The sequence below is a fragment of the Bos indicus genome, chromosome 14 (assembly GCF_029378745.1).
Source record: "Bos indicus isolate NIAB-ARS_2022 breed Sahiwal x Tharparkar chromosome 14, NIAB-ARS_B.indTharparkar_mat_pri_1.0, whole genome shotgun sequence".
NCBI lineage: Eukaryota > Metazoa > Chordata > Mammalia > Artiodactyla > Bovidae > Bos > Bos indicus.
This window is the reverse complement of record NC_091773.1, coordinates 61,132,923-61,160,882: the sequence shown is the minus strand read 5'-3', so window position 1 is coordinate 61,160,882 and position 27,960 is coordinate 61,132,923. Positions and strand designations below refer to the sequence as shown.

Below are 27,960 nucleotides of genomic sequence, written 5' to 3'. Positions count from 1 at the left end.
GGGGGCTATAGTCCATGCGGTTGCAAAAGAGTCAGCTACAATTAAAGTGATTGAACCCACACAGTAATATCAACTGCAGTTAGGTTTTGTTTGATTCTCATTTATTGCAATGAGGTGTTAATTTCTGCATGCCAAAAGATAAAAACTTGCCAAAAGAATGCTGCTGTAGCAAAGATAACTCCAGTCCCCACTCTTAGTTCTCTTGGTTCTTCTGAAACTGCTGTAATGACTCGAGATCAAGGTCTGATTTGTACAGTACTGAAAGTTAAGGTTAATAATGTGAAGAAAATTCAAATACAGAAGTATCCTCTCACAGAAAGGAAATTAATGGTATGTAGTGTTTCAAGGAGTACCCCTACAATTTTGTCAGTGGGATTACAAGGAGATTTTTTTTGCATTCTCCTAGGCAGCAGGAGCCTGGCGGGCTACAGCCCCCAGGGTCGCAAAGAGTCAGACACAACTGAGGCTGCACACATGCAGGTGGCAGTGAAAGGAGATTAAAAATGGGTTAACAGTGAAAGTATATGAAAGCATACTGAGGACATTAGAGATTCCAAGGAACAATAATAAAGAAGATAGTTAACAAAGTAATTTTTAAAGGAGGAACAGAGATACTAGAAAATCATTCTTCTGTTCTTGGATGGAAGCTGTCTACTTTGGTGTGTTATCTGCTTGATCCAAGAGTTGGTTAGCTCTTTCTCTTCAAAGACTATTTCTGGGAGATTCTTAAGACTCTTATTTAAGGTCTCCTGACAGAGCAAATTTCCAACAGTTCATGCAAAATTGTTTGTGTCTTTTTAGTTGTGAAACGTGAGTCTAAGGATCAACATTTTTGAGGCTTTTGCTGAAGTGCTAATTGTTAATGTGACTTATTACAGTCTTTTCCATCATAACCCTGAGGTAGTTTTTCTCTCCTTTCTCTTTAGAAGGCGAAATCTGTAGATTTCATGTCATAGAGTGTCCCTTAGAAGGAGAAGGCAATGGCAACCCACTCCAGTACTCTTGCCTGGCAAATCCCATGGACGGAGGAGCCTGGTAGGCTGCAGTCCATGGGGTCGCTAGGAGTCAGACACGACTGAACGACTTCACTTTCACTTTTCACTTTCATGCATTGGAGAAGGAAATGGCAACCCACTCCAATGTTCTTGCCTGGGGAATCCCAGGGACAGAGGAGCCTGGTGGGCTTCTGTCTATGGGGTCACAAAGAGTCGGACACGACTGAAGTGACTTAGCAGTAGAAGGATGTTTTGGAAATCCTGCTTATACCTGTTGTTGATAAGACTAAGTGTATAACCTGATCCCTTTGCTTAATCATGTTAACTTGCAGTAGGGCTGATTTTAGGGTCAAAAGTGAAATTTCTTAATGTGTGGGCAGCTTACTATTAAGTTATATAAGAAAGTTGATGGACCTGCCTCAAAATTGATTTTATTCTTTGGAAGGCTAATGACAATGGAAATTGAAGGGTCATTGAAAGTATTGTTAATTTTACTTAAAAACCTGGAGAAGGCAATGGCAACCCACTCTAGTACTCTTGCCTGGAGAATCTCATGGACGGGGAGCCCGGTGAGCTACGGTCTGGTCCATGGGGTCCCAAAGAGTCGGACACAACTGAGTGACTTCACTTTCACTTAATTAAAAAAATTCTACTTGTATTTTTTTAAAGATTGAGGATGATATGGACAAAGATGTTTTCTTGTAAGCTATTGATACTTGACTAATCAAAGCAGTTGACCGAACTTGTGACATAGTGAAAGCAGTTTCTCCACATAAATATGTTTCCAGGTCCAGCATAGATATTCTTCAACCTGAGTGGTCTAAAATTGACTACATCTGTCATGTACCTTAGGTTAGAACCACCTTAAATTCCTTTTGGCTCAAAGCAAAAAAAAAAGAAGTCAATAAATAAAGAAAAATGGTGATGATCACTTGTTCACACAGTGCATTTAGAAAAATTGATAAAAGTACCAAAGTGCTTATTGCCAAGTAAAGTTTTTATTAAAACATAGTATATGTAGTGATAAGTGCATAGTTTGAAAATATATAGCTCACTGAATTGCCAGACAGTGAATATATCTGGAAACCATCACTGAATGCAAAAAGCAGAACATTGCCATACTTCCAGGATCTCTTTCTCATGCTCTCTTCCATGGAGGACTCTCTCTCACCCCTGGGAGTGACTTTTTAACTTGAATTTTTTTTAACACCACGTGATATTTTGCATATTTATATTTAGACTTCAAACAAATAGAATCATATGGTATATTGTGTCTATAATATTTTGTTTAATGTGTTTGTGAGATCCATTCATATGATTGCATCTAGTTGCATTTCATTCATTCTCATGACTGTATGGCACTCTAGTATTTGGATATACTGCAATTTATTTATGTTTTACTATTTCTGTGCAGTGGGGTTGTTTCCAATTTTTGGCTGTGAATAGTGCTGTGATATCGGAGAAGGCAATGGCACCCCGCTCCAGTACTCTTGCCTGGAAAATCCCATGGACGGAGGAGCCTGGTAGGCTGCAGTCCATGGGGTCGCTAAGAGTTGGACATGACTGAGCGACTTCACTTTCACTTTTCACTTTCATGCATTGGAGAAGGAAATGGCAGCCCACTCCAGTGTTCTTGCCTGGAGAATCCCAGGGATGGAGGAACCTGGTGGGCTGCCGTCTCTGGGGTCACACAGAGTCGGACATGACTGAAGCGACTTAGCAGAAGCAGCAGCAGTGCTGTGATATACATTCTGATGCCAGTATTTCTCATATTATTTGGAAAATTTTTCAGTTATTTGGAACAGTGAAGTACTTCAGCTATTTAAAAATATTTTCAAACATTAAATCTAGTTACTATGTCCGTATCTCTAGTTTCCCACTTATTTATTTGATAATACTGTAGGTACTGTTTCTGTCCGTGCCCTAGTGTTTGATGTTTCAGTGCCTCTGCATCTGACCAAGAGAGAGAGAGAGACATTCCAGGCAGAGGAACAGGATGGTATGATCAGATCCGTATTTTAGAAACACATTACATTTGTAATAGTCGCTTAGGCAGCTATTTAGAAATTCAGAGGAGAGACTTGGTATGTGACTGGGATGGCCAGCTGTATGACATATGTTTTTATTCTTTTATAATAATTATTATTATTATTATTTTATTATTATTATTACTCTCAGCTGATTATTAAAGCAGTAACTTTCATACTTTTTTTAAAAAGCTTCCATTCATAAAAAATATATTTTGCACTATAACCCAGTATATACATACCTACATACATATATATGTAATAGAAATAAGATTTATAAGAAATCTTATACTCTTTCCAATGTTTTGATATAGTTCATTAAACTGTGAGTCCTGGCTTGCTAAATTTATTTTATGTCCTTGTATTGGGTTGCACTCTGCTGTTTGAAAAACACTCTGTAATGTGTGTGACTGCATTTAATGGTTACATTCTATAACTGTATGCCATGAGCTTATAGAAAGCACAACTTAAAACTCATCATCTGATGAAAGTCAGTGTTACACAAATCATGAACCCCACCCCCCAAAAAGATGAATGGGAAAACAACAACAGCAACAAAAAACTATGTGACTGGGCATAAAATTACCAGGGAACAGCAGGATTACTGGGAACTAACATACTGAATAATGTCTGTTTCTTAAAGAACTCAGAATGAAGAAATTACTTTTGAAAACAGTGAATTCAATGAGCTGCTTTGGTGAGGATGGAGAAAATAGACATGAAAAATTTGGATGAAATAGCTTTTTGAATTGACAAAGTGGAAAAAACTATTTCTAAGTTGATATATTATTGCATATGTCTTTAAATATTTGTAAGAAAAGTTTTAAATTAAATATGAGAATTATCTTTGACTCTTTATATCAGGGATCTACAAAATATGACCTCTACGTCAAATCCTGCCCATTGCCTGTTTCTGTAAATAAACTTTTATTGGAACGCAGTCAAGCTCATTTCTTTGTTTGCTTTTTTGTGACTATTCTCACATCTGTTTGGCAAAGTTGAGTAGCTGTGACAGATCCACAAGGCCTACAATATCTACTATCTGGGAATTACATATTTACCATTATATTTATATTTATAAGCTTAAATATATGTTTATATTCTTAAGATCTTTTATACCTTTCATTATATTTGGAGTTTGGATTCTAACAATGTTGTTTTGGAGTAGGAACAAACCAAAAACCAATGAAACAAAATACAGACTCTATAAATAGACCGTTGCACATGTAGGAACTAAATATATGATAGACTGCTATTACAAATCAGTGGAAGAAAGGATGGGCTATTTAATGGTACTGGGAAAATAGACTCTCTATGTGAAAAAGATTGAAATTAAATTCTTGCATCACATTACATATAAAAATAAACTTCAGATCGATTAAAAGCCTAAATGTGAGAGGCAAAATTATAAAGCTCCTAGAAGAAATTATAGAATTTTTTTGTGACTGACTTAGGGGTAAGAATTTTTTTTATAGCCGGCCACCAAAACCACAAACCATACAGGGATAAACTGATGTATTGGAATGCATCAAAATTAAAGAATTCTGCTTAACAAAGAATTAGCAGTTATTTGTCAGACTAGAACTTTTGCTATGCTCAATTTATAAAGAATTAGCATACAGGCTATACAAAGTTCTTCTACAAATAAGCAAAACAAACAAAAAAGGCCCCCAGGAAATCCAATAGAGTTTTGGTAAAGGATGTCATGAGTAGGTAGTTTATAGGTGGGACAGTCCAACTGGCTGAACTTCATTAGGAGTCAGAAAAACGTGAACTTAAAAAAATGAAACGTTTCATATACCGAAGCTGTAAAATTTTGTTAAGTTGAATAATATCACGTATCGGCAAGGATAAGAGGAAACTGGAACCATCATACCCTGCTTGCAGGTGTGCCGAGTTAAGCCATTTGAGAAGGAAGTTTAGAAGTATTTACTGAACTTGAGTATATCTATTATATTCCTGCATACATTCCTCAGAGAAAAACATGTATGTGTTTGTAAATATGTCATTACAGAAATATTATAACTTATTGGAAATACTGGGTTGGCCAAAAAGTTCATTCATCTGTGAGATGTTATGGAAAAATCCAAACGAACTTTTTGGCTGACACACGTTACAGAGCAGCGGTCCCCGTCTTTTTTGGTACTAGGGACCGGTTTTGGGGAAGACAGTTTTTCCGGGGACTGGGAGGTAGGGGGATGGTTTTGCGAGATTCAAGCACATCACATTTATTGTGCACTTTGTTTCTATTTTGTGGTGGCTGCTGCTGCTGCTGCTGCTGCTACTACGTCGCTTCAGTCGTGTCCGACTCTGTGCGACCCCATAGACGGCAGCCCACTAGGATCCCCCGTCCCTGGGATTCTCCAGGCAAGAATACTGGAGTGGGTTGCCATTTCCTTCTCCAATGCATGAAAGTGAAAAGTTGAAAGTGAAGTCGCTCAGTCGTGCCCAACTCTTAGTGACCCCATGGACGGCATCCTACCAGGCTCCTCTGTCCATGGGATTTTCCAGGCAAGAGTACTGGAGTGGGGTGCCATTGCCTTCTCCGTATTTTGTGGCAGTCTCACGATATTCTCCCTGGAGAAGGAAATGGCAATCCACTCCAGTCTTCTTGCCTGGAAAATCCCGTGGATGGAGGAGCCTGGCAGGCTACAGTCCACGGGGTCTCAAAGAGTCGGACACACCTGAGCAACTTCACTTTACTCATGATTTTCAACCTTGACTGTTGGGTTCCAGTTCATGCTCCTATGAGAGTCTAATGCCACCTCTGATCTGATAGGAGGTGGAGTTCAGACAGTAATGTGACCGATGGGGAGCGCTGTAAATTCATATTTGTTTCAGGTGTACAGCACAGTGATTCAGTTATACATGTCAAGTCTATTATTTTCCAGAATAAAGTGCTAACTTTTAAAAAACAAGGGATGAATAAAATGTAAATAAGGAAAATTATATATCCATTCAAGTGTGAACTTCTAGTGGTTAGCACTCTGATTCTGCAGCTGAATTTGGATCTGGCTTTACTTACTAGCAGTGTGACTGTAAGCAAAAATAGCCTCTCTGTAGAATAGGAATAATAGAATAATTATAATAATACCTATCTATCTGATACAAAATAAGCCACAGACACATTGGCTATAGTCTATTTAGATTTTACTAGAAAAATTTGAAGACTGGTTCCTGAGGGAAAGGAAGTCACATTGGGGAAGGGGAAAACAATTAATTAAAATGGGAGCCAAGCATGAATCAGCGAAGCAACCTCATGATCAACTCTATTTTGGATACCTAAAGTTTAAAAAGAGAGAAAGAAAAAAAAGGCATGTGTTGCAATCTATTCTGGGAGGAGGCAGGAGGATGTATAAAATGCATCCTGTAATGAGATGCACCATAGTGAGTCTAAAGGATGAGTAGCTTTAGCAGAAAGAAGGGAAAGAAACAGTGCAAACAATGAGGTTGAAGAGGTGAATGTGTGGGCGAACATTCAAGACTTTGTAACAGACTTCATAAGAAGTTTTTTCTTTTTCTTGAAAGCAATCATAAGCCATTAGAGTATTTTAAGCAGTGAGATGACAAGATAATTTTTCTGTAGTATGCAGAAGGGGAGAAGTATGAATGTGAGTAGCCTAGCTGGGAGGCTAGGTGGGCATTGATGATAACAAGGCCTATGGTATTGAGCATGGATATAGAGACAAGTGGAAGGATTTAGGACACATTTAAGAAGTAAAATTGAAAGGACTTCATGATAGATTAACTATGCATTTGAAGGAGAAAGGTATTTCTAGAATAGTTCTATATTTCAGGCCTGCATGATTAAATGGTGTCACAATTTATTGGAATAGGAAAAACTGGGAGGGAATTTGGCTTAATAGGAAAATTACAAGTTCACTTTGATATGCACTGAAATTCAAGTGGCGTCGAGACTTCCCAATACAGATGGGAAGTAGGCAATTGAATATTGAAGCTCAGAGGAAAAGTCTGAGCTGAGGATTTACATTTATGTGTAGGAGGAAAGTGAAGTCAGGCATGGGTAACACTGCCTAAGCAGACACAGAATGAAAAGAGAAGAGAGGCCTGAATCTTGACCTTCAAAGGAAAAAGAGCATGAAAGCCTAGAGAAACAAGGAGAAAACCAGAAAAATATAATGAAGGCCAAGTGGGCAGTGAACATAATTTCAAGTACTGTCGAGAACCCAGTAAGATGGAGACTAAAAAAAATTGTCTGTTAGTTTTAGGTACAGGGAGGCTGTTGGTAAACTTTGTGAGGATTAAGAAGTAGACTAGAAACCAGATTAGGTTGGTTGAAGATGACTGGGATGAGGAAGCAGAGATAGAATTTGGTCTATGTATAAATGGGAAGGGGAAAAATGATCTCTTTGGCAAGGAACATGATTGAGCTCTTGAATCTGCTTGTACACCATCACTTCTACATATGATAGTTTCTCATTTTATAGGACTGGAAGGATGACTACAAAAAAAAAATCTCTCTAAAAGTCCTCTCTTACCTCCTCAAACTATTATAGATTAGTCCTATCTGAACTTTTCACTTCTCTCTCTCTCTGCTCCCTACAGCAGGAAAGATTTGATCCCATCCCACAGCCCCAGTAATGCTACAGTCTCAGGGACTGCTACAGTTCTTATTGTGAGAGTGGTTTCAATAGCTCTAATCTAGCACTTTGGGATACATAATTACTGATTTCTCTACTTATGTTACTGGCCTTCTCCCTATGTGTGAAAACTGGGGTTTCTATTTCCCTGGAGGCCCTATGTAGCACAGTTTGCTTCTACTTTTTGCTTCTACGAAAAGATTTCTACTTTTGTTCCAGTGTAACTTGACTTGGTAACTTGCCTAGTACTCCAGTGCCTCTAGAACTAAAACAAAGCATTTGCTCTAATTTTCTTCTTCTTTCTCTTTCTCCCAGAGAGGTTCAGCCATATACTGAGCGATCATGCCAGAGATCATAAGTGTATAAACAGGTATATAGTAGAAATGTATAGTCACCTCACACATAGAAAGATGGTTCTTCCAAATGGTGGGAGAAGCTCTGATGCAGAGCTCATTCATGGTCCACTTAAAATCATGCTTGTTCTTGTACATGTTTTATGAACTTAGGTCTCTTGTAGTGATGCTTATTTTGTGTTACTAGAGATTCACTTAAACCTGGTGAAAGACCATCAGGGAAAAATAGTATGTTATCTGAAGTTATAGGAAAAAAACCCCGGCATAGCTGTTTGAATTTATTAATATTTGATATGAAAATGGAAATATGCTTTTGTGGTTGCAGAGATAAAAGGACTTATATGGCTCTATTTTTAATTTACCTACTGACTTTAGGTTGGGGGCTTCCCATCTTATGCAGTGGTAAAGAATCCACCCGCCAATGCAAGAGGTGCAAGAGATGTGGGTCCAATCCCTGGGTCAGGAAGATACCCTGGATTAGGAAATGGCAACCTGCTACTGTATTCTTGCCTGGCAATTTCATGGACAGAGAAGCCTGGCAGGCTACAGTCCGTGGGGTTGCAGAGTTGGACATGACTGAGCTACTGAGCGCACACACTGATTATAGGTTAGCACTTCGAAACTGACTTTTTTAAAAGTTAAACTTATTTAAGGTTATATTTATTACCAGTAAAATCCACTCCTTTGAGGCATACACTTCAGTAAGTTCTAGAAAACATACACAGTAATATCTACCACCATAATCAAGACATAGGTTATTTTCCTCACCCCAAACGTTCCTTGCATCCCTTTGTAGTCAGTCCCCTTGTTCTACTCCACTCCCTAGCAACCACTGATCTGATGTCTGTCCTTATAATTTTGTCTTTTTCTGTTACATAAATTAAATCATATCATATAAGATTGGACAATCTGTGATCCACAGGCCACATCTGGCCCACTACTTGTTTTTGTATAACCAGTGAATTAAGAATGGCTTTTACATTTAAAAAATGTTGAAAAAAAATGTTTTTTTAATAATATTTTGAGATTATAAAAATGACATGAAATTCAAGATTCAGCATCCATAAATAATATTTTATTGGAGCATAGCTATATCCATTCATTTACATATTGTTGTTGGCAGGTTTCTGGTTCATGCTTTTTAAATTGTGTTGAAGGTCTAGAGCCTATATCTTGCCTAACCTAGCTAAGAAGTCTTTGTTGAACCCAAGGCCACACTTTTCTTCAATGTTTTCATCTACAAGCTTTATACTTTTAGTCATTTTATTTAGTTCTGTAATCTATTGTTTGCAGTTTTGTAATACATTGAGTTAATTTTCATATAGGTATGAAGTATGGGTTAAGGTTTATTTTTTTACACAATGGATTTCCAATTACTATTTTTACACATGGATTTTCCATTGTTTTAAAGGACTATACTTTATTGTTGAGTTATGTAGGCATCTTTTTAAAAAAGTAGTGACCATTTAAGTATTGGACTGTTCTGGACTCTGTTTTATTGTATGTGTGTTTAGGCTTTACCAATATTTGATTACTTCTGTAGTTTTTATGGTAAGTCTTGAAATTAGGTAGTGTGAGTTCTTCAGTTATTTTCTTTTTCAAAATGTGTTGCCTAATTGGAGAGTTTTGCTTTTCCATACAAATTTTAGATTTAGCTTGTCAATTTATTTAAAGAATTCTTGCTGAGATTGTGATTTGAGATGACATTGAATCAATTTATAGGGAATTGATATCTTAACAGTACTGAAACTTCTCATGATGAATATAGAATATTTCTCCTATTAATTAGATCTCTTTTAATTCTTAGTATTTTATAGTTCTTACCAAAGAAAGTCTGCTTATATTTTGCTAGATTAATACCTTAGACTTTTCTTTCTTTTATTTTTGATGCCTATTGCATACTACTTTAAAAAATTTTGATTTCCAACTGTCTATTGCTAGTATACAAAAATGCAATTGTTTTTTGTATATCGAGCATGTATCTTGTGACTTTGCTGCTGCTGCTGCTGCTAAGTCACTTCAGTCGTGTCTGACTCTGTGTAACTTCATAGACGGCAGCCCACCAGGCTCCCCTATCCCTGGGATTCTCCAGGCGAGAGCACTGGAGTGGATTGCCATTACCTTCTCCAATGCATGAAAGTGAAAAGTAGAAGTGAAGTCGCTCAGCGACCCCATGGACTGCAGCCTACCAGGCTCCTCCGTCCATGGGATTTTCCAGGCAAGAGTACTGGAGTGGGTTGCCATTGCCTTCTCTGTGTGACCTTGCTAGACTCATCTATTATAGGAGTTTTTTTTAATAGTTTCTTTGGGACTTTATACATAGACAATTATGCCATCTGCTCAGTTTAAAAATATTCCTTTCCAACCTCTATGGTTTAATTTTTATTGTTTTTCTTGCTTTAATGCATTAGCTAGGATTTCTAGTCCAGTGTTGATTAGGAGTAGTGAGAGACACCACCTTGCTTTGTTCTTGATTTTAGGGGGAAAGCACTCAGTATTTCAAATACAACCCTTTTGTGGATGCTGTTATTGAGTTAAGGAAGTTTCTGTCTATTCCTAGTTTGCTGATTTAGGCACTTTCTCGGCATATTTTGACATAATCATATGTTCTTTCCCTTTGTTGTTGTTAGTTGCTAAGTCATGTCTGACTCTTTGCAACCCTATGAACTGTGACCCGCCAGGCTCCTCTGGCGGGATGGGATTTCCCAGGCAAGAATATTGGAGTTCCCAGGCAAGAATACTGGAGTGGGTTGCCATTTCCTTCAGAGAATCTTCCTGACCCAGGGATCAAACCTGCGTCTCCTGCATTGTAGGTGAATGTTTTACTGCTGAGCCACTGGGTGTGAAATCACTAGTCAGGTCAGGGGCTCAGATAGGTCTGGATGGTGTCCGTATCTTTAGGGCACTACTGTTTTCAGATTTCTCTAACAGAGAGCTCCTGCTGCTTTTTGCTTGGGGTGAATGCAGGAGTACTGTAAGTTTGTTTGGTTTTGTTTGTTTTTTTTTTATGTTTTGGTACCCCTTCAGCTGTTCTTACCCACTTACATCACAGAGGGAGAGGGCCTCTCTCCATGTTCTTGCCCATTCCCTGGCAGCAGAATACTGGTGCTTATTTCTTGATATGGGCTTGTGATAGGGTTGGGGTGTTCTGTTGTGTGTTTTTCATCTTCCATCTTTGACAGGCTCTGTCTACGAGGGCCTCAGGGATGAGGCCTGCTCAGAGTTCTTATTCCCTTTTTCCCAAGTAAGGAAGTTGGCTTGGCGTCTCTGAATGGTTTAGGGCAGGAGTTTCTACCTCCCCCTTTGTGATAAAAGCCTTTGATCTGTGGGCAAGCTCTTGGCTGAAGATGATTTCCTGTCTCTCCTTCATGAAAAGAGGGGTTTTCCCCTCCCAAGCTTTTCCCTAACTGTAGTAGATCTTTGCCTTTGTCCTGGGGATGACAGAGTTTACTCCCTTTTCCTGTGGCTTACAGCTTTGGCTTTTTTAGGAGAAATAGTCTGGGGAATTCCTGTGTTGTAGTAGCCTCTAGTCAGTCACTTCTGTTATATTTGTACATATGCACCCCTAAAAGGTTCTTTTTGTTTTTATGTCCTGCTCTCATTGTTCCTCATGAATAACCAGTACAGGTATGTGGAAGAGTGCTTGTGATCCTGGGCCCATAGCTATTCCAAATTGTCATGTTAGCCCACACTTGACTTTTACAATTTGTTAAATAAAATTTTAGTGAATTTCCTCATAACTGTCTGGTGGCCACCTCTTTCTCCTATGCTCTGCCAAAGGTGAAATAGTGTGTCCCATTGTTCTTTGGAAGGGTTTGTCTTGGAGTTCAGATTATTTGCTTGTCTTATAACCCTCAACTCTCTGATGGGATCAAGAGAAGTTATGCTTTTGTAGATTATTTAGCCTTTTGTCCTTTTTAGGATGAGAGTGACATTATTTGCAGCTTTGTAAATCTTATGCATTAGTTCTGACTAGGAACTTTGATTTGTAAATCAAAATTATAGTTTTAATCACTTAAAACCATCTTTTATAGAGATAATAGTAAAAGTTTTATCACTATTTATTTTTAACTAGAATCTGTAACAGCCTTACTTTTATTTGTACTGCCTTATTTGGTAGACTCCTAATATTTCAAGTGTCTTTGCAGCCAACTAATGTCCAGGCTGTTGAATAGATTTGGATAGTTAATGAGACCACTCATCCAATGTTTTCCTCTCTGTTTTGATTCTTAATTGCATTCCAGTTGAGATTCTGTCTCAGTGATTTGAAGTTGATAGGTTTTGGTTTCCCTGTGCAAGTCATATCGCTCAGTCTATTTCTGAAGCTAAACTCTTGAAAAAGTAACATTATAAATATTTCATGGTATATGATTGAAAACATATTGCAGATAGTTGGTAGACATTTTACAATTACCTTTCAAAGAAGTATGTTAATTGTACTGTTTATCAAATTAGCATGTATATCAGAAGTTAGAACTAGTTACACTTTTACGATGTTGTGTGCCATAAAAGATGTTATTGTCAACAGAAAGTTAAATTTTTATTCTTTATTCTCACATGGATTTTTCAGGTATAAAATTGTGTCCACAGATTGTGGTAATTATTACTATTTTTTGAGACCATCAGGAAACCAAATTTTTCTTGTCTGTGTTCTCTGCAGAAAACTTCATCAGCAGTTTGAAATGTATAAGGAGCAGGTAAAGAAGATGGGTGAAGAATCACAGCAGCAACAAGAACAGAAGGGTGATGCTCCAACCTGTGGCATCTGCCACAAAACCAAGTTTGCTGACGGATGTGGCCATAACTGTTCATATTGCCAAACCAAGTTCTGTGCTCGCTGTGGAGGTCGCGTGTCGTTACGCTCAAACAAGGTACAGGATGAAAGCTGAACTTCGTAATTCTCTCATACTTAAGCTCATCGTGAATAAAATAGACAACTGAAATTAGCATTCAGGTTAATCAATGAACAGAAACCTTCCCTAGTGTCTTCAGGTCAGATAAAAGAATTAAAAAAACTTTCCTCTGAATTAAAAAGGTATTTATCTCATTGTTTTTGTCTTTAGCTTATGATCTTTTAGACTCATAGGATCTTAGACGTTCAAAGATGAAGAGAATTTAGAGATCAGTTGGCCTAATTCCTTATTTTATAGATGTAGATAACTCAGATCCAGAAACACTAGAGTTCATTCTTAAAGTCACACAGCTGGTTAATGTTTGAGTTGTGTCACAGCTTTTTCGATTACCTCACATAATTTTATCAACTTGGTAGATCTGCTCTTCTTTGGCCTGTATTTCCTTTCTTTCTGAAGGAGGCTCTTTCTGGCTTTGAGATTCTATGTTTCATAATTTTATAGCTTTTGAGGCTACAATACCCTTTATTTTTGTTTTAACATTAATGAAAAAAACATTAGAATATGGAATTTAAAGAAGAAATGTTCAGGCTGGGTTTCACACCTGTTCTAGATTTTTGTAGTTTATCCATCCACTTTAGGGAATATATTAATATTTCCCAAAGAATGCTATGCTGAAATTAGCAAAAGAAGTGTTTTAAATGGTCTCAATTAGTTCTTTATAATTTGCATTTATCTCCTTCTTAGTAGGAGATATTTATCACCCAGTTCTTAGGGAGCTTAAAAATATGAAGCTGATGTCTTTACATACATTACTTAGGCATAATGGGAATTTGTTACCCTTTGTGATTTAATTTCTCCATTTTCTCATTGCTTCCCTTTTCTCATTCTTTTGTTTTACCCAGAACTAATAACTTTTCTTTATCTTTCTCCCTGGTTACCTGATTATTTTTCTTCTCCTTGACTAGTTGTGTTGGCTAGAAACTTTAGTAGAATTTTGAGTGGAAGTGATGAGAAGAGACATTCCTATTTTGTTCTCATCTTGTGGAGAAAGCATTCACTATTAAGTATTATGTTAGCTGTCAGCTCTTCATAAATGTTGCTAAAAGTTTTTGTTTGTTTGTTTACCTTAAGAATAGATGTTGAATTTTGTCAAATACTCTTTCTCCGTCTATTGTGATTGATTATATGTTTTTGCTTTCTTTGTTAATATGGTGAACTACTTTGATTGATTTTGAAGTGTTAAACCAACTCTGTATTCCTGGAATAAATCCATTTGGTTATGATGGATTATATCTTTTACATGTTAATTAGTTGGATTAGATAAAATTATGTTTACAGTTTTTGCTTTTGTGTTTATGAAGGTTAATATCTGTAGCTTTCTTTTCTTGTGATGTCTGTCTTTGAGTTTGGTATTAGAGTAATGCTGGCCAGATAAAATGAATTGGGCAGTATTTCTTTCTCTTCAGTATTTTAGTAGAGTTTCTGTAGAGTTGGTATCATTTATCCTTTAATGTTTTATAGATTTTACCAGTGAAGCCATCTGGGCAAACGGTTATATTTTGGGGGGAAAGTTTTTACATACAGTTTCAATTTAGTAGATATAGGATTATTCAGGTTATCTGTTTTTTTTTTTTTTTTCTTGAATGAGCTTTGGTAATTTGTATCTTTCAAAGAATTTGTTTAGTTCCTCGTATGTTGTTGACTTTATTAGTATCATATATTCCATTATCATTCTTTTAATGTCTGTATAATTTGTAGTGATGCTGCCTCTTTCATTCCTGATATTGGCAATTTGTATCTTCTCTCTTTTTCCCTCTTCAGACTGACAGATACTGACCTATTTTATTGATATTATCAAAGAACCAGTTTTTTGTTTTATTGATTTTTAAATTGTTGACTTCTTATTTCATCTTTATTATTTGTTTTCTGCTGCTCACTATGGGTTTAATTGTCTCTTCTTTCTTCTGGTTTCATAAGGTGGAAGCTGAGGTTATTGCTTTGAGATGTTCCTTCTTTTCTAATACAGGCCTCATGTGCTATTAATTTCCCCTAAGTACTGCTTCAGTAGCATCTCTCAAATTCTAATACGTTGTCTTTTCATTTTCACTCAGTTGAAACATTTTCTAATTTTACTTTTTTTTTAACTTATGAATAACTTAGAAGTATGTTATTTATTTTTTAAATATTTGAGGTGAAAGTTTCTAGAGATCTTTCTGTTCATTATTTTTAATTTCATTCTGTTGTGGTCCCAAATATACTTCGTATGCCTTGAGTCCTTTGAAATGTACTGGTACTTATTTTATGGCCCAGACTGTGCTTTAGTTTGACAAATGTTCTGTGTGTTCTTGAAAAGAGTGTATATTCTGTTATTTTTTGACAGTGGTTTTAAATGTTCAGTAGGTCAAATTGTTTAATAGAGTTGTTCAATTCTACTAAATCCTTGTTTATTTTCCACATTGTTTTTTTCTACCAATTATTAAAAGATGGGTATTCAAATAGTAACTCTCAGTTTTATCAACTTTGACTTTATATATTTTAAAGTTCTGTTTTTAGTTGCATAAGCAGTTGGGATCATTACATCCTATCAAATAATTGGCCCCTTTATAATTGTTAATGGAGAAGGCAATGGCAACCTACTCCAGTACTCTTGCTTGGAAAATCCCATGGATGGAGGAGCCTGTTAGGCTGCAGTCCATGGGGTCACTAAGAGTCGGACATGACTGAGCGACTTCCCTTTCACTTTGCACTTTCATACATTGGAGAAGGAAATGGCAACCCACTCCAGTGTTCTTGCCTGGAGAATCCCAGGGACGGGGGAGCCTGGTGGGCTGCCATCTATGGGGTCACACAGAGTCGGACACGACTGAAGTGACTTAGCATAGCATCAGTTCAGTTCAGTTCAGTTCAGTCGCTCAGTCATGTCTGACTCTTTGCGATGCCATGAATAGCAGCACACCAGGCCTCCCTGTCCATCACCATCTCCCGGAGTTCACCCAGACTCATGTCCATCGAGTCAGTGATGCCATCCAGCCATCTCATCCTCTGTCATCCCCTTCTCCTCCTGCCCCCAAACCCTCCCAGCATCAGAGTCTTTTCCAATGAGTCAACTCTTCACATGAGGTGGCCAAACTACTGGAGTTTCAGCTTTAGCATCATTCCTTCCAAAGAAAGCCCAGGGCTGATCTCCTTCAGAATGGACTGGTTGGATCTCCTTGCAGTCCAAGGGACTTTCAAGAGTCTTCTCCAACACCACAGTTCAAAAGCATCAATTCTTCGGCGCTCAGCCTCCTTCACAGTCCAACTCTCACATCCATACATGACCACTGGAAAAACCATAGCCTTGATTAGACGAACCTTTGTTGGCAAAGTAATGTCTCTGCTTTTGAATATGCTATCTAGGTTGGTCATAACTTTCCTTCTAAGGAGTAAGCATCTTTTAATTTTATGGCTGCAGTCAGCATCTGCAGTGATTTTGGAGCCCCAAAAAAATAAAGTCTGACACTGTTTCCACTGTTTCCCCATCTATTTCCCATGAAGTGATGGGACGGGATGCCATGATCTTCGTTTTCTGAATGTTGAGCTTTAAGCCAACTTTTTCACTCTCCACTTTCACTTTCATCAGGAGGCTTCTTAGTTCCTCTTCACTTTCTGCCATAAGGGTGGTGCATAGCATAGCATAATTGTGAAATGACTTTCTTTATTCTTGGAAATATTCTTGGCTCTGAAATATTGTATTTTATCTGATCTTACTATAACCATTCCAACTTTCTATGGGTAGTAGTAACATTGTTTATGTTTTTTCTTCTTGCCCAAGTGAGACTAAATTTAAATCCCAGTTTTGTTATTTACTAGTTCTGTGACCTAGTATAAGATGCTTAGTCTCTCTGCCTCAGCTTCTTCACCTGTAACTAGAAGTAATAATAGTACCTATCTTACAAGGCTATTGTGAGGACAAAATGAGTTAATATTTGTGCAACACTTAGGCATATACCTGGCATACTCACTGAATGCTTTTAAAGTGTTTTGCAGTAATTTCTATAGTATTGCTTCTTACCTAACAGGGATGTAGGGTCCCATGAAAGAACCTTTCACATATGTTTTCTTATTCAATTAAATGATCATATTTTATATTGGGTTAGTGTGTTCCTTGTTGCACACCTAAACTGATTCCGTCATTATGAATATATATGTAAAATATATAAGGTAATTCTAATCTTTAATCTTTGAAATGACCATTTAGTCTTTTTTTTTAAACACAGACTAAGTGTAAAACTGAAATAAATATTCAAATGATTCAATTGAAGATTCATTTGTAGTCATTTTAAAATATCCAGATTTTCCATTTGTTTAAAATTAAACTACTACTCCACAGCTGGTTTTTATTTTTCACATGAGATTTTAATGTCTTAAGGACCTTGATAATATTTCATATTTATACATTACCTTTGTTTTTCAAGCAACTCAATTCTAGTTTGATTAAAATCACTTTGGACAAATACAGTGAAACTTTAAATTGTGTTACTAAAATTTGATTAGAAGAGATTGCTCGTCCTTTTTTTTTGAACTTTTTTCCCTTGGAGGCTTGCCAGTTCAAAGAGAAGAGGTATTTTGTTGATATTGGGTCATTATCCTTACTTTTCCTTTTTCCTTTAACAATTTCCTTGGGAGATTTTATTCATTTTCATAGCTTCAGATTCTGTTATATGCTGATGATTTACCGATGTGATTTCACTAGCCGGATTATTCTTTTGCGCTACAAGTCTATCTATGTAGCTTCCTGCTGAAAATCTAGGCTTAGATGAATTAATAGTCACCTCATATTCACCTTATCTATACTTGCATTCATTATTTTCCACCAAATCTGCTTCTCATGTGTTTTTTTCTCTCAAGGAATTGCCTTCTTATTCACCTGGTTGCTCAAACCAAGCTCTGGGAATGATTCTCTTTCTTCCTCAATCAGGTCTTGAGGGGCCATACTTCTCCATATCTCCTAAATCAGTTTACTTCTTCTCTTGCTACTATTATGGTTCATACCACTATCACATATGTTTCTTACCTGAAGTATTGCAACAGCTTCCTAACTGTTCTTTCTGCTTCTGGACTTTTCTTCTTCCAGTCTGTCTGCACATTTTAGCAAAGTAAACACTTTATAAAATAGTAGCAATGTTGTGCCTTATTTATAAATTATGTACTAGATTTTGTGTTGACTTTTTATCCTTACTGGAAGATAGTAAAGATACAATGGTAGAGTAATATTTCATATGTGTATTATAGCTAAATTTTCCACGTATATGTTATAGCTAAAATTTAACCTGTATTATCTGTTAAGAGGGATTGAGTGTGTGCCAGTTTGCTTTAGTCGTGTCCAACTCTTTGTGGCCCTGTGGACTGTAGCCCCCCACGCTACTCTGTCCATGGAATTCTCCAGGCAAGAATACTGGAGGGGGTTGCCATGCCCTCCTCCAGGGGATCTTCCTGACCCAGAGATTAAACTTGCATCTCTTATGTCTCTTGCATTGGCAGGTGGGTTCTTTACTACTAGTGCTACCTGGGAAGCCCTAAGAGGGATTAACTATTAGCAAATTCATTAGTTAGACTTCATGTTTTTTTTTCTTTTTAAAAACAATTTCTGCAATGTGAGTTACTTTATGAAAGTATTATGCTTCTAAGCTTTTGCCAGATTACTAACATAGTTAACTGTGAAGACTTTAGTTCATACATGTCAGATATAATTTAGTCATTCCCAGCCGTGCTGTGCTTAGTTGCCCAGTCATGTCTGACTCTTTGTGACCCCATGGGCTGTAGCCCCCTGCAGGCTTCTCTGTCCCTGAGGATTCTCCAGGTAAGAATACTGGAGTGGGTTGCCATGCCCTCCTTGAGGGGTCTTCCTAACCCAGGGGTCATTCCCAGCTAACTTGTATCCAAATATGCCAGGCACGTTTGAGCTTTTGTACTTTTTACATATTCCATGTTCTTTGCATAAAATGTTCTCCCTCACTGGTCTTGCCAACATTCTTTAGAGGCCTACTTACATCTCAGAAGCTTTCAATTTTTTTTCCAAGTTCTGTTATCTCATCAGTCATTTGTGTTTCCATAGTGTCTTATTCTTCACTTGCTTTCAGGCAGCTTTCTGTTCTGCAGTGATTTGTTCAGTTCCCTCTCAATACATTTAGTTCCTTGATGGCAAGAACTGTCTTACTCACTTTTTATGTTTCATAAATCTAATATAGTACCTGATACATATATGTGAGTGCTCCATAAATGATTTTTGTTAAACTAAATGGTCACCAGTAGTTTTCTTTGACTGCATACAATTGCTTTTCTTTTTTACAATAGCTTTTATATGACCTGTAGTTTTAACATTTGTAACAAATGAATCAGTCAAGATCATAATACAGAGGATGCATCTTATCCCTTCTACACAATATCCTGTGTTTTAATCAGCTAGAGTATCAGATATAGAACTGTGTGTCAGGCACTGTATATGGAGAGCTTTTCATATTGTTTAATTCTCAGGAAACTGTATAAAGTAAATATTAATTTCCTATTTTGCAGATAAGGAAGTAAAGGTCTAGAGAGCTTAAGAAAATTGCATAAGGTATACAACTAGAAATGTTTCAGAGAAACAATGATGCCTAAAAAGACATGATTTTAATTTTTAATTTATATAACTTATAATATATCAGGTCATTATTATTACATTATGAAGTATTATGATCATTATTTATGTTTAATTAGAGATGAATGTAATAATTTTAAACTTTACCCTATTTAAATATGTTCTCTTGACCAAATCATGCATCTTATTTATTTATTTAATATTCATTTCTATTGTGGTTTATTATAGGATATTGGGTATAGTCCCACGTGCTATACACTAGGACCTTGTTGTTTACCCATTCTATATAAGTTTTCATCTGCCAATCCCAAACTCCCAGTCCATCCCTCCTTCATCTCCCCTACCCCTTGGAAACCACAAATCTGTTCTCTGTGTCAGAGTCTGTTTTTTGTATTGTAGATAAGTTCATTTTGTCATATTTTAGATTCTACATACAAGTGATATCATATGGTATTTGTCTCTTTCTGGCTTCCTTTACTTAGTATGATAATCTCTAGGTCCATGCATGTTCCTACAAATGGCGTTATTGCTTTTTTTTAATGACTGAGTAGTATTTCATTGTATATATGTACCACATCTTTTTAAATTTTTATTTTATTGGAGTATAGCTTATTTATAATGTGGTATTAGTTTCAGGTGTATAGCTAAGGGGTTCAGTTATACATGTAGTCATTCTTTTTTATATTCTTTCCTTAAAACTCAGTTATCTTACATATTATTTTATTTTTTACATTTATAATGTTAGGAAACTATAACCCCAAATTACCAATTGTGATCAATAATATTTTGTCTTTAATGACTATTTCTACTTATTTTTTCTTTTAAGTTATAAAGTTTAGAAGGCTTAAATTAATGGGACAAATAACTTTTAGAAGTAATATGAATAATTCATGTAGAATTATATTTTGTCAGTTTTTGATAGTATATGATGAAATTAAACATTGATACTGTGTTTTATTATCTTTGTACATAAAAGCTTTTTTCTTTAACGTTTTTTAGTTTTTTCCTTTGAGTTAATTGAGTGCTCAATTAAGATTTTATTTGTGGAAAGAACATTCTCCTTTTTCTGATGTTTGGATATTTACTTGCTTTTGTAGAAATTGTTCTCTTTATATGTCTTAATATATTCTAGTATATAGCGTGCTCTTGCTTGAAATGTATGGAAAAGTTTTTCCTCTTAATGTTTATATTTTGGTCAAAATGTAGTTTAAAATTTTCCAGAATTTTAATTTCATTGTCTTAAAAAGTTTAAGAATGGAATTAATTATTTATTTTTTGTTTTGTCTTTTCTGTCCTTTCTAACTTGCTTTCGTGGATATTCACACCAGGAGGACAAAGTGGTTAGAGTCTTTTTTCTGTCTAATATTATTTTTTTCTTATTGTTATTAATGCTAATTTAATTTTATAGTTATATTTAATTTATTTACTCAAGTGTTTTGTTACAGTTGTAGTGCATGATAATTGCTAAACAGTAAGATATATTTTAAGCATGCTGAGTTTACAGAGACATTTAGTTTATTATATTATAGTGACAATTTGATTATTTTACTTGATTCTTAAAGAAGCTTGCCTTTTTAGAATTTAGTATTTTTTAAAGGAAATGTGTTTTTATAATATTTATAATATTTCTCATTGTGATAAGAATTCCTTTAATCTTATTATGTCCCCTAAACTGATCATTGTACTGGTCAGAATTTTTAAAATAAGTTTCTGAGTTAGTATAAACATTCAGTTTTTGTAATAATGAGTCACAATAACGTTGAACATGGGTTTTCCGAAGTATATAATCATAGTTAAGTATTTAATATATTTTAATTTTTCTCAAAATATGTTTTAGAGATTGGTAAAATGCTTTTTATCCTCATGTTGAATATTATATATAACTATAATTTACAAATTCTTAGAAATATAAAATTTGATAATAGATTATAATAATCTGCTGATATCTGTTAGAAGTCTGATTTGAATTTGGATCTGCTCTGGAGCCTGGTGACTTCCTGCAAACACAGATAGATCTTTCTGTTCTGATTCTTTATGATGAATCAGACTAAAACTTGAAGTCTTTTCAAGTTTTCCAAATTCAAATTGGCATAAAACCCAAAGGGAATATCCTTTAGCTGAGGTCTTCTAAATAGTGCCTTCTTGTCATTTGGAGCCTCTTCATTCTCTTTGGTCTTCAGTTACTAGGTTGGAGATAATGTAGACATTGGCAAATACTGATGTGAGTTTAGAATATGAACCCTCTGAGCAAAAGAAAAGATACCGTGACTACCCAGATGGTATAGTCTTTAACCCAGAGCAGGTCCTCTGAAAAACTTGCCAGCTTTCTACCAGTCAGCTGTATTATTTGACTCTCACATAGTACAATTCAGGAAATTCAAAGCCGTTTAGAGTCTCTGCTGCAACTTTTGTGTCTAGAGTTAACACAGGGTACATAATGGTTTGATTATTGTCTGTAGTTTTCACAATGAATTCTGACACCTACCCCAGTAATGAGACATATAGTAGTAGTTCAGCTATAGAAATTATTTTCATGTACTGACACAATTTCATAATGTAGCAGTCTATATTTTAAGCCATGGATTGATTAACAGATAAAACAATACTAATTTTATGTGGATTTGGAGCATTGCGGTTAAAATTTAACAAGTCTTTCTGTGATATTCTTTTTGCACTAGTGTTCAATAGAACTTTCACCAGTGATGAAAATATTTTATGTCTTTACTGTAATACTATAGGCGCTAGTCACATGCAGCCATTGAACACTTGATTTGTGGCCAGTGTGACTGAGGAATTGAATTTTCAATTTAATTTTAATCAAATTTGAATAGTTGTATGCGGCTAGTGGCTAAAGAGAGCCCAAGTCTGGATAGCAAGCACTGTCTGACTATTAAACCTCTAAGGCAGTTCCCTGCACTCAGAGTAGCAGTATGATGTGTGTACTGTCAGTGGAGATGTAACTGGACAGAACACAGAAGGGTAAGTGTCATTGCCAACCTCATATATAGCCAAGAAGGATAATGGACAAGGGACATCCTCCCAAAGGGTAGAACCAGGGCATATGATGATAATAAGTGTAATAGTCAATGGAGAACCTAGATACCAGGTAGAAAAACCAAGGAAATTAAGGTATTGTTTTTGTAGGGATTACTGTGTTCCGCAGACAATCAGCCATGGGTATATTTCTCATTCTTCCTGCTTTTGAATGAGAGTTTTTGTTGCAGTTATATCATTTTGTATTGGATGTACTGAGAACAGATAACTTGGCTTTCATTGTATACTGCTGCTGCTACTGCTAAGTCACTTCAGTCATGTCCGACTCTGTGTGACACCATAGACGGCCTTCTACCAGGCTCCTCTGTCCCTGGGATTCTCCAGGCAAGAACACTGGAGTGGGTTGCCATTTCCTTCTCCAATGCATGAAAGTGAAAAGTGAAAGTGAAGTTGCTCAGTCGTGTCCAACTCTTAGCGACCCCATGAACTGCAGCCTACCAGGCTCCTCTGTCCATGGGATTTTCCAGGCAAGAGTACTGGAGTGGGGTGCCATTGCTTTCTCATTGTATACAGTGATTTACAATTATCAGTTGTTTATAATAATCTGCACTTGACTGTATACAAAGATTTGTTCTGCTTCACAGATCCTACGTTCAGAGCTAGGTTTTATAACTAAGTGAGAGTTGGGAATTCTCTCCCTTGGGTGGGGGATATGTTACATGTAAAATATATGCATGGAAATTGTGAGTAGTTGAAAGCAGACTGTTCTAGACCCTGTTTAATCACTATCCGAACAGACATTTTAAAAAATACCTTTTAATTTCATGGCTGCAATCACCATCTGCAGAAAAATAAAGTCAGTCACTGTTTCCATTGTTTCCCCATCTATTTGCCATGAAGTGATGGGACCAGATGCCATGATCTTCGTTTTCTGAATGTTGAGCTTTAAGTCAACTTTTTCACTCTCCTCTTTCACTTTCATCAAGAGGCTTTTGAGTTCCTCTTCACTTTCTGCCATAGATCAGTCACTCAGTCACTCAGTCGTGTCCGACTCTTTGTGACCCCGTGAATCGCAGCACGCCAGGCCTCCCTGTCCATCACCAACTCCCGGAGTTCACCCAGACTCACATCCATCAAGTCAGTGATGCCATCCAGCCATCTCATCCTCTGTTGTCCCCTTCTCCTCCTGCCCCCAATCCCTCCCAGCATTAGTCTTTTCCAATGAGTCAACTCTTCGCATGAGGTGGCCAAAGTACTGGAGTTTCAGCTTTAGCATCATTCCTTCCAAAGAAATCCCAGGGCTGATCTCCTTCAGAATGGACTGGTTGGATCTCCTTGCAGTCCAAGGGACTTTCAAGAGTCTTCTCCAACACCACAGTTCAAAAGCATCAATTCTTCGGCACTCAGCCTTCTTCACAGTCCAACTCTCACATCCATACATGAGGTGTCATCTGCATATCTGAGGTTATTGATATTTCTCCCGACAATCTTGATTCCAGCTTGTGCTTCTTCCAGCCCAGAGTTTCTCATCATGTACTCTGCATATAAATTAAATAAGCAGGGTGACAATATACAGCCTTGACGTACTCCTTTTCCTATTTGGAATCAGTCTGTTGTTCCATGTCCAGTTCTAACTGTTGCTTCCTGACCTGCATACAGGTTTCTCAAGAGGCAGGTCAGGTGGTCTGGTATTCCCATCTCTTTCAGAATTTTCCACAGTTTATTGTGATCCACACAAAGGCTTTGGTATAGTCAATAAAGCAGAAATAAATGTTTTTCTGGAACTCTCTTGCTTTTTCGATGATCCAGCGGATGTTGGCAATTTGATCTCTGGTTCCTCTGCCTTTTCTAAAACCAGCTTGAACATCTGGAAGTTCACGGTTCACGTATTGCTGGGGTTATTTTAAAACATGTTGCTTTATTTTTAGGTATTTGAGTAATTTTTAGATACCTAATGGAGTTCTAATTTAGTGCCATTGTAGTGAGAGAACAGCTCTGTGAATTTTTGACCCTTTAGGATTTACTGAGACAATGTGTGTCTTTTTGGGTGAATGTTCCATGTTTACTCGAGAAGCATGTGATTTCAGAGGACCTCAATCTATGGGTGTCTTTTGCAGCCATTGTTGGTGGTATTCTCTCAAGCAGTTAATTTGTTTTTCTTCCAATTTGTAAGATTGGAATTTTTTTGTAAAATTTCTGTCCTGGCATCAGTTTTTGTGATAATTTCTTGGTTTGTGGGTTCCTGGATCATGCTGCAGATTACAAACCTATGTGAGGTGCAGGCAATTTTTTTGAATTCTTAGGGGAGACTTTTTTTGTTTGTCCATTGTGTAAGCAGAGACTTCATACTTCCTTGTGTTTTCCCTTGTTAGTAGATGAAATATTTGTAGTTTACTTTTTCACTGAAGATACAGTTTTCAGTATTTTGGATTATATGTCATCATAAATTCAATTATTTGGCCTATATATGCCGAGGTTTTTATTCATTTTCTTTTAATCCTTGTGTTTTCCATGCATAGGCCTTAACATTTTAAACTACAGAATGTCAGTTTTAAGCATACCACTCTGGTCGTCAAGCTCCCAGTTTCCTAGTCCCTCAGTTCTTTCCCCATAGAGAGTCGGTTACCACTTTTTCTGTATGTTCTAACAGATACTATGTAGACATACGGTTTTCATACACCTGTTCTGTACCTTAATTTTATCTCTTACTGTATATTTTGGATTTTTCTACATTGGTGTATATAGAATTATTACATTTATATTAACAAGCTCATTATTACTTTGGTTATGTCATAATTTATTTAACCAAATTATAGCTACTCTTTTGCTGTTATAAACATATTTTTGTACATGTCACATTGCCTATGTGCAAGTGTACTATAGGATAAGTTCCTTCACGTGGAATTGTAGAGCATTTCAAATTTTGTTCTGTATTCCACACTGCCCTCTCTAAAGTGGTATTAATTTCTGTTTCCACTAACAGCCTGTGAGAATGCTCATTCCCACATCCTTGACAATACAGTGTATCCAGCTTTTTAATCTTCCCAATTTTATTATAATTTTAATTTACATTTACTATGAGTGATGTTGAGCATCTTTTCATGTTTAGAAAACATTTGTGTTTTCTTTTTACTGTCTGTTCATGCTTTCAAAGAAGAGCAAGGCTCTGCAATGTGTTTAGCTTCTGAAATCACCTAAAGTACTTTTATTATTATTATGTATTCATATTGAAGCAAGTTTCTTTATAAAAACACTGGATGTTTCACTCTTTTTAAATATAAGGTTGAAGACCAAGGAGGCTAGAATAAGAGAAAAAAAGACAATTCCTCTCTGTTTTAAAAAAATTCTATGATAACTTTCCATGTTTATTTTTCCTCATGAGTATTTAAAAATAATTTGTCTAGCAAGCTCTTTGCAAAAGTATCTCTTAAATAAGTGCAATTTATGGACCGTTACTGTTAGCCATTTTAGCTGTTTTATGACTTCCTGCCTTTATTTTTAAATTGTTTCAAATATTTCTAAAAACTTAAAAGTGTATACAATGTATACAAGATGGGATTTATATTTTTAAAGATTAAAGACACATTCAGTAGTACATCTGAAAGCTCTTTTCTTCTTTGATACTAATTGTCAGGAAAAATAAGGGAGGGTGAAACTCATGATGGGAAATAGTATATAGGAAAATCTCACTTGAATCAACACATTTGATTTTAGTCTAATTAGTTCAAATAATGGGTATTTATAACTAATAAGGCATTTACTAAGTCCCTTTAATAAAAATCCTATTCCTTTAGTAAAGGGAGACTTTAGTTCTGATTTCATATTTTTTCTAATCATGTTGCAGCTTGTATTGTTCTTATTCTTTACTGTTTCTTTGCTCATTTGTAATATATATATATATTTTTAATGAGTCCTTTTTATGTTAAATAATGTAATTGTTTATGACATGCTGTACATCTCAGTTGTTGCTTTTTCTTTAATGTTTAATTACCTTGTAGTTAACTATATCTTGTTTTTTAGAATATATGTTTTATATCGTACATCATAGTTACAGTTTAAATCCAAAATTCCAAAAGCAAATTTTCCCATATTCTATCATGGCTTTTCTTGTTGGGGAGAGGTATTCAGTTTTTTTTTTTTTTTTAATATTGAGGACTTTGGCTTTACTCAGAATTCATTTTGGTGTAGGTTATATGGTATGGATCAACTTTATTTCTTATTGTGACTTATTTGTCGTAATGATATTTATTGCATGATTCATTTTTTATTCACTAATATGCATAGCTACCTTTTTCACATATGGAATTCCCATAAACATTATGGTCCATTTCTGGTCTCTTTAATTTACATATTGATTTTTCTATTCTTGAGCCAGGACCAAGTATAACATAGTTTAAGGACTGTACCTTTTTAAAAATATGTTACTCACAGCTTGTAGTGCTGGTCCAGTGGCGTATTAGTGAGCGGTGGGCGTGGACCACCCTGGCTACAGACAATATGAGGTGGGGGAGTGTCTGCAGAGAATATTAAAAAAGTGATAAAACTAACAACAATTGGCCTGCTTATGATTAATCTCCGTATTCAGGCAATTCTAAACCACTTGATAATAAAATACTCTTTCCCTTTGGAGCAGATTACATCACCTTCCTAACTCCCTTCCACTGGAGCTGGTTTCCTCACTTTGCTCTTCTTTTCTTTTTAAAAATTTATTGGCTATTCTCTATTATCTCTATTTTTTTTTTAAAGAAAGTAAGTGTAACTTGCAATCATATGCACAGGATTTAAGTATAGTTTGATGAATTTCAAGATGTATATTCCCATGTAACCATTGCACTCACAAAGATACATATTGTTTCTATTCTCTTGGGAAGTTTACCCCCTCTGTCCCACAATAGGCAATCGCCTTCCTGACCATATCTATTACCATAGGTAGCCTGGCTTGTTCTTGAACTTCATATAAATAGAATCTTATAGCATGTACTCTCTTCTTTTTCTCAACTCAGAGTCTAGAGATTAATGCATGTCATTGCCTGTAGCAATTGTTTGTTTTAATTGTGTGAATTGTGTAGATACACCATAATATATCTATCCACTCTCCTGTTGAGGACATGTGGATTTTCTCTTTTTCTTGGCTATAATAAATAAAGCTGCTATAAATATTTGTGTTATGGGTCTTTTTCTGGGCATTTATTTTTTATTTCTCTTTGATAAACACCTTGAAGTAAAATTTCTGGGATAGAATGTTAGATATTTGTTTAAATTTTATTACAGACAGCTTTCCAGAGTTAATGTGCAATTTTACACTTCTGTCAGCAATATAAGAAAGTTCTAGTTTCTCTACAACCTCACCAGCGTTTGCTGTCATTTCATTTAAGTTATTCTAGTGAGTATGAAATGGTTTGGCTTTTATTTCCATTTCCCTAGTGTCTAATGGTTGAGCATCATTAGTGTCTATTGGCCATTCATACTACTTCCCTTGTGAAATGTTTGCTTAACTGCCTGTTTGAAAAGTTCTTTT

At 36.0% G+C, this 27,960-nt stretch overlaps 1 protein-coding gene across 17 annotated transcripts in view; it reads left to right on the top strand.

The window, feature by feature from the left end:
• Positions 1-27,960, top strand: part of RIMS2 (regulating synaptic membrane exocytosis 2) — a 609,863-nt gene that overhangs the window by 108,970 nt on the left and 472,933 nt on the right. For all 17 annotated transcript variants that reach the window (XM_070802800.1, XM_070802803.1, XM_070802799.1 and 14 more), the window contains one exon: positions 12,637-12,847. In XM_070802800.1, the coding sequence (XP_070658901.1) occupies positions 12,637-12,847 (211 nt within the window). The remainder of the gene's footprint in view (positions 1-12,636; positions 12,848-27,960) is intronic.